Genomic DNA, 11,525 nt, shown 5'->3' with positions numbered 1-11,525 from the left:
TTGCAACATTGTCATCAATTTACAAATCTTGAAATGGTCAACTTATCAATAGTGTTTAAAATGTCAACAGTGAGGGGAATTACTGCAAATCAATCAAAAGTTGTGTCAATATCTATCAACAATGCAATATTTATGTTGTGCGAAAAGTTAGAAACCTTTCATTACGAGGCTTAATCAATTAAAATTAATGTTCTACCAAAACTACACTGTTAGACAGGCATGGAAAACGATAAGTGATAATTTAGTGATCGATCGATGTTTGAACAGATGCACCATTGACGCATCCCTAACAATCTATAATATAAAAGACAAAATTTCAAATCGAAAGTTATCATTAACGTTTCTAAATAGATCTTTGAAAGTTTGAATTGAATTGAAAGTTAAATTTTCCATCATCAACATGAACTACAAATTTTGTCTCGTTATTTTAATCATCGTGAGTTTGATCATCAACGCTCAAGCTGGAAGAGGTTTCAATAGTCAGTCTGGAAACTCAGGTTCAGGTGGTCCTCCTTCTCAACCAGGAGGCTCTAATGGCGAATCAATGGGAATGCCAGGAAATTCAGGTAAGAACTAACAGTAATCACTTGATCTAAACAGTTTGTTTTTAAATTGCGTACTCTCTTTGAATTAAAAGGAGGTTCCTCATCCAACTCTGGTGGTGGAATGCCTCAAATGCAGGGTTCCTCTTCTGGTTCACAATCAGGCTCCGGTTCAAGCTCTGGTTCAAGCTCTGGTTCCAGCTCTGGTTCAGGTTCTGGTTCAAGTTCTGGACAAGGAAGACAAAGAGGACAGAGGGGACAGTCTGGTCGAGGTCGAGGTGGAAATACGAGCGGAAAATAAAGCAGTTGAAATCTTTGAACAAAATGAACAGTTTTTAAGGCTCCTGTAACATTTAAGATGTAATACAACATGACATATTAAATCTAAGATGAATAATGAAAATAATGTAGTCTTTATTTCGATCAGTGAATGTTGCCATTTATTTTAAAAGTGATTTTTTTACAAATTGACGTTTTAGTCATGAAAATTTGAGGGCAAATGTAAATAAGAGATGATATTGAAGTATTGCCTTTTTAAAATAATCAGTAAATCGCTAGAGAATAGTTCCAAGGTATGAAATTGATTACCCTTGTTAAATTATGAGAAATATAAAAACCATCAAATACTAATGAGTAAAAAGTAATAGTAATAATGATAATATTAGAATAATGTTGAATGGTGGTTGTTTGATGAAGATGAAAATGTGATTAAAATAACAATGATGATTTAAGATGAGATCAAGTAAAAGAATGTTTGAAATCGTAAAGCCAATTATAAAGATTCCATGATTGCTGTGAAAGGAGGTAGAATGGATTTGCTTTTTGTTGTATCTGGTTTCCTAGTGGGAAGAGTTTTCAGAGTTTCACTACATTGAGTAGAGTTTTCTTTGTACTCAGCACAGATGAGTTCTAAAACATCAGCAGCTATACCATGGATTAAACCAGCATAGAAATTGATTGATTCTCGGTTGCAAGTTGATTTTTGTCGACGTAGATTGGCGACAACACATCTTTTGAATTTGTAAAATGAGCTAAATTAGAGAATAAAAGATTGAAAGAAAAATTATTTAGAGTTTAACAATTTATAAACAACTGTCTCTCCTTTGATTGACTTTGATTTGTCGAAAGCAACAAGAGCAGTTAATTTGATAAACACAACTTACCAGCAAACATATGGAATTTTCTTGTTTGCATCTTCACTTTCTTGAATGCCGTACAGATGATCAATGTAAGTATCCATGCATTTGTGTCCTTTTTCAAGATCAGAATTACCACATTTACCATGTTGAACAATTGCTGATCCACCCTTTTTACAGTATTTCTTTTGTTGATTTGCAATACCAAAGACGAGAAGATTGGTAACTTGACGAGGGAAAGCAGCTAAGCACCGACGAGAGTAATCTTTAATGCACTTTTCAGTTTCTCTGGCCAGACTGAATGAGAATGGACACCGAGATAAGAGAAATGAGTAAAAAGGATAAACATTTACTTTTTTTAAACAGTTACCTGCAATAATTAGCAAGTCCTTCCTCAGTTTCAGGGAAACCAACTGAGGTTCTGTCTCCAAATAAGAAAAGTCTTTGAGCACAAGTGTCAACCTTTGCATCTTCAGATTTTTTACACTTCGAAGCAAAAACCAAGTCTATTTCAGAAGAAACACAAACATCAATTAACAAAATGGAACGAGTTTTAAGGAAGACGAAGTAAGGAAACGAGTAAGATTGATCAGGCAGGTTTGAAAAAGAGTGGGAAAATGAAAGATTTAAAATACTCACCTGAAGAAATAAGAACGCAAGTTATTGTGAAGATTAAATATTTCATTTTGAAACAAAAACAGTGATCCTGAGACGAAGAGAAAACACGATAAACAATGGAAGAAGAGTGAAACAAAGGAGATGACACAAGGGTTAAACTTTGCTTTCTATTGTCTGTTACTTAAAAATGAACGGTTAGTAAACACTTTTCTTATCTATTTGTAACTTACAGTTGAAATTAAATTAATTTGTTTCCAATGGTGAAGTTATATTTATATTGAAAACATATAAGAAGGAGGAGGAAGGAGTTTGATGTTTGACCACAACCTCTTTATCATGAAAATAACAAAACCATCCATCCGATTACAGAGCTTCCTTTGATTCTACCAGGATGACGCTCAGATCTTTCGGAGGGAGGTAAAGTTTATACATCATCATGAACACAAAGACAAAAAGTAGATTTAAGAAGAAGAGAAAGAGAGTTAAAAAAAGAAAGATACTAATGATGATGAAAAAGCCAGAGAAAGCGATGTACCTAACACAGTTTCTTTTGACATTTTCCTTAATCGAAAGAAAAAGGTTAGACAGAAAAAATAATCTCCCTTTCTCTCTGTCTCCCTTCTGTTTCATTTTCCTGATTCTCACTCTTAATCACTTCATTGAAAAGCCAAATTTACACTAATTTAGCACGAAATTCAAGGTCTAGGTTGAGAGTCCAAATTCATTTTATATCGTTTATCTTTTACATTTTCTGGTCAAGCAACTTTCTCACTTTTTTTGTTATTCATGTTGTTTTCACTATTTTTATTTATTTTCATCTCAGCCATTCTTGATTGGTCAATAAATAAATGAAAAATATTTACACAGGAATTACGAAAAAAACAAGTTTTCTTTTTTTTCTATCACCAAAATTGATCATGATTGTATTTTTGTACTGAAATTTAGTAGATAACCATAGAAGTTACATTCAATCAAATTATGGTTTGAATTAGAAAATTGTTCAAAACAAAAAAGCTGGGGATTCTTTTGACTATTGGTGATCAAAACAATGAGATCATGATGATTAGTAAGTAAAATTTAAATCTTTATTGTTTGTCCACTTCCATTGAAAAGTCATTAAAGGTCGAAGCTCTTGTTGACTCGATCTTCGGTTGCTAAAGTTAGTTCGATGGTGTTCATATTGAAAGTATGATTTATTATTCGTGGTTAAATTTTTTTTTCGGCTTTTATTTAACATTAAACCTGATCGATTAATCGTTGGATATTTCAGTTGCTATTTTTAACTTTTCAAAGTTAGCGGGTCTCAACAACTTTATTTGTTTTCCTTGCCATTGTTTTTTATTTTGGCGAGATTTTGAAAGATTTTATCAATGTTAATGTTAATTATTTATCATCTATCAATAATTTACCAAGGTTAATATACTTTTGCGTTACTAAATTTAAATTTTTATTTATACTTTGTAGTAAATCTCAGCTCATTTCGTGTTTTTTCTTGTTCTGTTTACAATAGGTTAATATGGTTTTGGCAAGGTGATTCAACGCTTCTTTTATTCCTGTAACAGTAAATATAAATCTGATTATCAAAATCTATGATTACAATTTATTTTTTCAATTTTATTTTTTCCAGAAGTGATTACAACGATCAATCATGATTCCTATTCTTGGTGACTTCCAATAAAGCTGAAATTCAGATCATACGATGTCTTGGTGGCAACCAAAAATTCAACCTCAACTTGGATTGCAAATGAATATTGGATGAAATTAACCAAAAAGTCCCATCTGTTGGTGCCTTTCGATTTAAATAATTACAATGTCCTCTGATGGCAAGTTAATTTCTTGAAGATTTCGTCTATGTTGGTGAAAATACGTGTGTTGCTTGGAATTGATCGATTTTTAATGGTGAATGAAGGATAGCAAGACTAAAATAGCTGCAAGGTAAATATTTAAATACAAATGTTAGTTGACTATTATGACACGATAATTGCTATTATCGTTAATTCATGAATCAACTGATTCTTACTATTATACTTGTTATAATCACTACAATACTATAATTATTGCGTGCAAAGTCAACCGTATTAGCAGTTGAAAAAGAGTTCTCCGTCGACCTTGACATAATTTGATCTGCAATCGTCGCTTGATGAGACTTAATTTATTTCTCATTTGAATTCGATTATATGATTAGAGTAATTCATCTTAATTACTCGATGATTGTCAGAAGTAAAAAAATGAGCTAAAAGTTAGAAAGTATCAACATTAACTATACAATGAAAGCAACCCCATCAATATTTCATTTCTAATCGTTTTTTGTTTTCTTTCATTTCATTGTAGCTTCAGCGAAAGTCACAGCGAAGTCCAATGCCGATTTCAATTGTTTTTCTGGTTATGTCCAACGTCCATGGTATTGAACAATGTAAACTCAAGACTGATGGATGATCTCATCATAAATGAAGCCAATGACTTCAAATACAGATATCTGTATCCCTGAGGCTACCAGCCATAATATATAAAAGTCTGAAGCTGATGTCCTTTATAATTGCTTATACTATAGTATTAATTACTCATATTTACACAGACCTAGGTCACTGAGAGAGAGAGTCCTAATCAGTTGAAAATTTCTGTTCAGCCAATGGAGTCCAATTTGGAAAGATCAAGATGTCCATCAAGAAGATACTTTCAAAAATGGTTAAATGATAATCCCAAGCCATGGCAAAAGATGGATTCAACGATAAAATTAATTTAATTTGGATTCCATTGCAATTTTGAAGATGTTTTGCCACAAAAATCCTTCCGCTGTCACCAACTCAAGGCTATTGTCCACATACATCAGAGGGAAGGGCAAGGTTAGATTCTGGATCCAGATAAATATTGAAATGTTAAAGATTCATTGATGCATTCCTATTCAACATTGACAAATGTCCATGTGAAATCATGGTCATCAGCCCATCATTTTGGTCTCTTCTTTTCAATGTTATTTTCAAATGTTAAAGTTGAATTAGTTGAATTTTACCTTATTTTAGCATCAAATTGTAAATTAATTAACAAATTGTGTCTAATGGTCAAGGATTCAATAAAAAAAAGTGTTTCTCATAAAGCTGCCAGTTTAAAGAGGTTTACAAGTTTCGCTCACTTATTAATTTCACTTTTGATTTATTAATCGTTAATGGGTAGACCTTGAGTATTGATCTTGATAGATTGATTTACTACAACCAAATTTGATTCCTAATCTGTTTTGTTTGTTTTTGTTACTATTTAATTAAATTTAATGAATTAATAGGTTTAAAACGGTAGCTAGGACCATTATTATATCACAAAATGTTTAAATAATTGCTTGAGATCATGCACTTTGTAAGCGCACTAATCAAGTCTGGTTTACAATAAGATAATCATTTAACCAAAGGCAATGTCATTGAATCATGAACTGGATGAACAAGAAAATCAATTCCTTTCTCATTCAACTCTTCAGTCAAGACAAAAATTGGTTTGACTATTCACTCCTGTTATCATTTATCATTGTCCAGCCTGCGTTGAACCTTGACATGAAAGTTACAGCTTCAACACCGAAATAATCATGTTAAATCAAATAGTTATCGATACACTTTTATCATTCAAACCATAAATATAATGTCATTCATTGGCCGATAAAAGTACATCATAAAGCCTCGGCCAATGGATTAAAGAAAGGGTGAAATTTTGATATTTAGTTTTGTTCATCTGTGACTTCATTGCAATGATGACTTCAATGATGACTTCAAAATCAACAATCAAATGTAATTTAATTTTTACTTCCCTCAAAGGGCACAAAGTCATTTATCGTAAATCATTCAATTATTTCATCGTTACCCTAAACTAGTGATCATTTACAATCTTTTAAAACTAAGTTGCTATTTTTATTCTGAACCATCCTGTGGCCTTAACTATAATTCAAATTGTTTTGTAAAAAAGTGCAAAAATTTAATGATTACTTCCAATCCTTCAAGCTATTTTTCAGTTACTTAATCGTTTTATGATTTTTCTCAATCATTACATGAAATAAATTGCAATTTATGTAATTTTCAATGCATTTCCTATGGCAATCTATTTTTCAATTTTAACAGTCGGTTGATTCTTCATGTACAATCTTCAGATTGATTAAACGATATTAATCATGGAAATATCCAAATTAATGTTACATAGTTATGAATACATGGCTCCAATATTGATATAAAAATTGCAAAGATTAATAATTAATTATTCTGGTGACAGTATTTTGCTACAATGATTTGAATGTTGACTGTTTTGAGTCTTGCCAGTTTGACATCGCACTAAGAGTTGTTGACAAAAATTGGCTTTCGTGTCAGTATGATCTTGATGAAGATTACTTGCTAAATTGTATTGAGGAAATATTTAAAGATGAGGAAATGGAGAATCGAGTGAAAGCTATTTCAGATGATATGAGAAACTGCAATAGTTTATTTGAAGCAATCAAATTGATTGAAAACAAATCGAGTCAAATAATAATTTATCAGTATCTTGAATAGTTACTATTGTATTTTTAAACCATCTTATGCCCTTCAATTACTAATTTGTTGTTGTAATACAGTTAATTAATGATTACTTCCAATCCTCCAAGCTATACATTTTCATGCACTCAATCGCTTCACAACTTTTCTAATATTTTCCAATTTTACTTGAACTTTCAAGATCTATTCATTATCAGATTGTCAATGAAATCCATCAACTTATTTACAATTACAAAACAGGTGTATTATATTTGTTATTATAACGTTTATTATTGCTATGGTTAAGTCAGTTTAATTGTTTTTGCAGTGATTTCAAGACTGAAAAATTATTCAAAGAAATCAATAATTCATGCATATATTTTGATATAACTAACTAAGTTTCAATTAAATGAGTTGGATTGAAGTAATGTAATGATATTAGTTTTAATGTTTTAATAGGAAATTTTCATAAGTCGAAAAGAATCATATTGGAATTGAAAGTAAAGTTTAAGCCTGAAGCAGTAAAGTCAATTCACTAAAAAATTCCTTCGAAGTTTATGAGTAAACTTGAGTCTAGGAAAACGGACATTTTTATTGCAGAACCTAATACAATTTAATAAATTTAAATATTTAATAAATTAACCGGTTAAATAATCAGCTGTTTAAGTTAGCGCATCTATTTTACTCTCTTTGTTGCCTAAGAGAGCTTTAAAGCTTCCATTTCCCCTTCCAATGAATGGTATTAAGTGTCTTCAGCTTTTTCCTCTCTTATGGTTGCAACGTTATTCTGCTAATCACTCATCATCTTTTTCACCAACTCAATCTTTATTAACTTGTGAAGCTATCAATAAACCATCAATACAATCTAAATCGGTGTCATCATTGGGATCCCCATCAATATCTTCAGGTAATCTAAACATGGAGAACATTCCAGAGGTTGACATTGATGGTAGAGGTAAATTTAAGTACATTCAAATCAAAGTCAAAGATGACTCTGGTAATGAAAAATTGATAATACGTGGTCATCGAGATGCCGGCTATCATGCTGATATCTTGGAACGAGTCCAATCTCATTATCCTAACCTTAGGTGTGATTGTCCTGGCGGTGGAAGAATTCTTCATGAGCCTGATAAAAAGAAAATATTGGTCTATGGTTATTCAATGGTAATAAACATGTGTTCTGCATTCAACCTTTCAGCCAAGTTTCGTCTTTACTGTCACCCGCTTGCAATTCTTACCTTATTTCAATATTTGCCTTACTTGATTTCACATGATCTTTCACATTTGTCTTTTTGTTTGTCTCATAACTAATCTTTTTTGTTTCTTTTGAACAGGGTTTTGGTAGAGGAGATCACGAAGTAACCGTTGCTATATTGAAGAAACATTATCCTGATTATAATATTGAATGGAATAACGAAGGCTACTGAATTAGGTGACTAATTGAATCATGCACTATGACTAAATGAAACTGAGCTGGCCAAATTTTGTAGTGGAGCTAAAACTCGCGCTTAGTTTCAATATAACCTAGTTATGTTAGTTTGACCTTACTTTCCTGTATTCGTTCAAATTTAAAATATATCTAATTCAGGTTAGATTCTGTCCAGTATTTATCATATAAATTGATTCATCACAACAAAATAGGAATTTGGTTTCCATTCAAAATTTGCCTTCATCTCTTTTCGTTATTTTTTATGCTGTCAATTCACTCAGCTAGCTTATAATCCCAGCATTATCTGTCTCTCTCCATATGTTTACTAATTAATTTTTCAACTTTTTTATCTATCTAGTATAACAATGTTCACAATCACAAGACAAGAATTTGAGAAAGATTTAGAGCAGTTTTTGGAAATTTCAAGGGGAACATCTGAGCCATGGGAAGGAGTAGAGGCAAATAACCCTTCTGGTTACGTTTATGCTTCATATTCAATGACAAAGGTCTTAAGGAATGATTCCAATATCGATGAAAAATGTGCTTCACAAGACAAAGATGATGATCAACAAGCCGTTTGTACAAATGATAGCGTGATTGTAAAATTTAATTATCATATTATATATGATGAAAGCTTTTCCGTTCCTATTCTATATTTTCAAGCTTTTCACTCAAACGGATCTCTTTTGAAGATAGAAGAAATTTGGAAAATGATACCTAAAGATTACCTCGGGAATTATTCACCAGAATTAGAAGAACGCTTTGAAATGCTCAGCTCAATTGTTTCTCAAACTGAACATCCTTACCTTGGTGCGCCCTATTATAAATTCCATCCTTGTCAAACATCTTCTCTTCTGTACAATGCATTTAAAAGTTCAGAAGAATCGCCAGGAAAGAAGTTCAATTCTATAATATGTTGGTTATCAACTATAGCACCTTTAGTTGGCTTAACTTTTGACCCTTTTTATGCTATAGCTTTACAAAAAAATAATGTACAGGTCAGTGAATGAACATAATTGTTTTTATACTTATTTATTACGCTAATTTTCAGCTTTCAACAATTTTTTACAATAAATTGAGAAAAATCACATCTGTTTGACTTATTAAATGTATAGTTTTTATCAACAGAAAGTAAATAGTAAACTAATTCGATATCATGATTGTTGAACTTCGTACTTTACAATCTCTTTTATGGTTAAATAGGTAACCAAATCAGATATGGAAGATGTCAGTTGATTAAGAGTATCTTCAATAAGATTAGATTTCTTGAAAATATATCATAGAACTATTATATGTATTTTTCACGCTAAGATTCCAAGATCGATTCATGATTTAAACCATAACTTATTTGGTTAATTGCTTCAAAGGATAATAGTAAAGAAGCAAATCTGTAGTCCATGATTCACAGTGTAAAGAGCTGATGAATTCTGACATTTACAGTTTTTAGCGAGTCATAGGGCCAGATTATCAAGTTAAACAGTCTTATAAGTTGATTTAGAATGTTGTAAAAATCGTGTAAAAGCGATGAATAAAAATTTCAGAAAGATATTCTTGAGATGGTTAATGCTCATTTTAGAGAACCATTTTTTAGTGTGCTTGGGGCAAGATTAATCTCGTCTTTCTGCAGGCATCAGGAGGACAATCAACGGGAACCATGGATGATGGTTCAAAGCACAAATAAATAGAGTCAATTAACTGTTTGCCCTTTTTAGTTATGCACCTTATCGAAATGCGTTTACCAAGTTTACTTGAAGTAGCATTATGTATTTGTTCAAGAGTATACGCTGGACCAGTAAGAGGAGTTGGTACAATATTATTTTCACTGAGCCATGATTGAATAGGATATTTCTTGAATAAAGTAATCGTAGTGTTGAAATAATTGATCAATCCTCCAGAGTGAGCTAAGGTTGAACAAGTTCCATGTTTGTCCCACTCATGTTTCCATAGACTGTCTTTATCCCGATTTGATAATTGGTTAGGCCAATCCTCCTGAAAATGAACAAAAAATATAAAACATATAGATTGAAGAAAGTTGCAAAAAATAGCGAGAAAATATTTAAGCAAAGTCAGAATTAGATATAGTGAGAAATCAGGAAAAAATCAGGATAGACATGAACTTACGTCTAAATCTGGCAAAATTGGGGTCAAATCTGCTTCAGTAAAGCCCCATGTACGACAACAAAACTCAGGCCCCTCAGAACCATTGGTCCAACTAGGCCAGAGACCGTGAATATCCCAATTTTCTGTAGAGTTGACACACTTTTTGGTAAAACAAAAGGTCGGTGTCCAACGGATGGCCAATAAGTTATAATCGTATTTGGGAGATTTACAGGCAAGAATGGAGGGTTCAATATATCTATACTTGTAATTTACACAGAATGAAATTATCCAAAAGATGCTAAAAATGATGAAAAAACCACCAAGGACTAAGGCAAGTCTGTGTAAATATTGTTGTTGCCTTACGCGCCTAGGCGAAAGAAGCGATTCACGATCGGTGAGGAATGGCATTTCAACTACTGATCAAAATAACTCGAAATAAATTTATAAAGAAATGAACGCTGAAGTGTTCCGTTAAATGATGAACTATGATAAAAGCGTTATGTTGTCATGAAAGTTATCACCAACTCAAACTGCAAAAAAAGACAACAAACCAAAACTGACAGGAACCCGATGTCATGGTAACAGTTTGTAATACAAACTTATCTGTAATCCGTATTCCTTTAAGAAACTTGAAGAAATAAAACTTGAACTTATTTATCGCCTTATAAGGATAGACGAAAAACCAAACCAAATAAACTAGATGCATTAGCATTTCTAAACTTGATCCATTTATCAACTCACAAACAATAGATAGTCATTTTTAAGTTTATCAAATTTTAATAATAAGCGTCCATACAAGATAATTTAGATTTCACAAATGCTTTATAATCTGTCAGATTTTAGTCAATTTAAAGATAAATATTGAAATAGGCCAAAAATCGCTAAATAACTATTCAAGCCTAGATGAATTGATTATTGGCCTTTCATTTATAGTCATATTAAGAAAATGATTATTGACAGCAAACATTGATTATAAATGTAAGTCATTATTTTATTATATTTTGTGGATTACTGATTAACGATGTTTTGTTTTAGTTTACTTTTGATTTTGAAACAATTTATCCATTCTTTTCATTTTTTTAATGATTCCATTCTGTGTTGTATCTAAATTTTAAAGCTTCAGAGATTTACAAATTGATACAAAATGGTAATTGAATCATCTTCACTTTATCCATTCCCTTCTTTCTTTTACATTGCGCGCCTAATATTTGTATACACG

General features: G+C 31.6%; 5 protein-coding genes across 7 annotated transcripts; 3 read left to right on the top strand and 2 right to left on the bottom strand.

Annotated features, from left to right (window-relative positions):
• The first annotated feature begins 339 nt into the window (after nt 1-339).
• LOC107360112 (uncharacterized) lies at nt 340-948 on the top strand. The gene is made up of 2 exons (XM_015926739.3): nt 340-566; nt 638-948. Exons 1-2 carry the CDS (start codon nt 401-403, stop codon nt 841-843), a joined length of 372 nt encoding a protein of 123 aa, XP_015782225.2. The 5' UTR covers nt 340-400; the 3' UTR covers nt 844-948.
• Nucleotides 949-955: 7 nt separating this feature from the next.
• On the bottom strand, nt 956-2,866 carry LOC107360111 (uncharacterized). Of its 2 annotated transcripts, XM_025160302.2 has the most exons (5): nt 2,527-2,866; nt 2,318-2,384; nt 2,049-2,184; nt 1,706-1,975; nt 956-1,573 (listed from the first exon to the last, which is right to left on the bottom strand). In XM_025160302.2, the coding sequence occupies exons 2-5, from the start codon at nt 2,361-2,363 to the stop codon at nt 1,315-1,317; spliced, it is 711 nt and encodes a 236-aa protein (XP_025016070.1). In that variant the 5' UTR covers nt 2,364-2,384; nt 2,527-2,866; the 3' UTR covers nt 956-1,314. The 2 variants fall into 2 exon arrangements, with proteins under 2 accessions (XP_025016070.1, XP_015782224.1); XM_015926738.3 differs by having other exon boundaries at nt 2,318-2,530.
• Nucleotides 2,867-7,528: 4,662 nt separating this feature from the next.
• Nucleotides 7,529-9,294, top strand: LOC107359989 (sex-regulated protein janus-A). Of its 2 annotated transcripts, none has more exons than XR_016199484.1 (3): nt 7,529-7,941; nt 8,112-8,365; nt 8,565-9,294. XR_016199484.1 is itself a non-coding variant. In XM_015926594.3 (3 exons), the coding sequence occupies exons 1-2, from the start codon at nt 7,696-7,698 to the stop codon at nt 8,202-8,204; spliced, it is 339 nt and encodes a 112-aa protein (XP_015782080.2). In that variant the 5' UTR covers nt 7,529-7,695; the 3' UTR covers nt 8,205-8,209; nt 8,565-9,294. The 2 variants fall into 2 exon arrangements, 1 of the variants encoding a protein (XP_015782080.2); XM_015926594.3 differs by having other exon boundaries at nt 8,112-8,209.
• Nucleotides 7,530-9,294, top strand: Atg10 (Autophagy-related 10). The gene is made up of 3 exons (XM_089268616.1): nt 7,530-7,684; nt 8,112-8,209; nt 8,565-9,294. The coding sequence occupies exon 3, from the start codon at nt 8,572-8,574 to the stop codon at nt 9,214-9,216; it is 645 nt and encodes a 214-aa protein (XP_089124742.1). The 5' UTR covers nt 7,530-7,684; nt 8,112-8,209; nt 8,565-8,571; the 3' UTR covers nt 9,217-9,294.
• On the bottom strand, nt 9,210-10,822 carry LOC107359988 (ribonuclease Oy). Its single transcript, XM_015926592.3, has 2 exons — nt 10,328-10,822; nt 9,210-10,195 (listed from the first exon to the last, which is right to left on the bottom strand). Exons 1-2 carry the CDS (start codon nt 10,712-10,714, stop codon nt 9,794-9,796), a joined length of 789 nt encoding a protein of 262 aa, XP_015782078.2. The 5' UTR covers nt 10,715-10,822; the 3' UTR covers nt 9,210-9,793.
• Between the last annotated feature and the right edge of the window lie 703 nt (nt 10,823-11,525).

Source organism: Tetranychus urticae, chromosome 3, assembly GCF_039701765.1.
Source record: "Tetranychus urticae isolate SD_2017Ah chromosome 3, NJAU_TeUrti_SD_1.0, whole genome shotgun sequence".
NCBI lineage: Eukaryota > Metazoa > Arthropoda > Arachnida > Trombidiformes > Tetranychidae > Tetranychus > Tetranychus urticae.
This window is presented reverse-complemented; position numbering and strand designations above follow the sequence as displayed.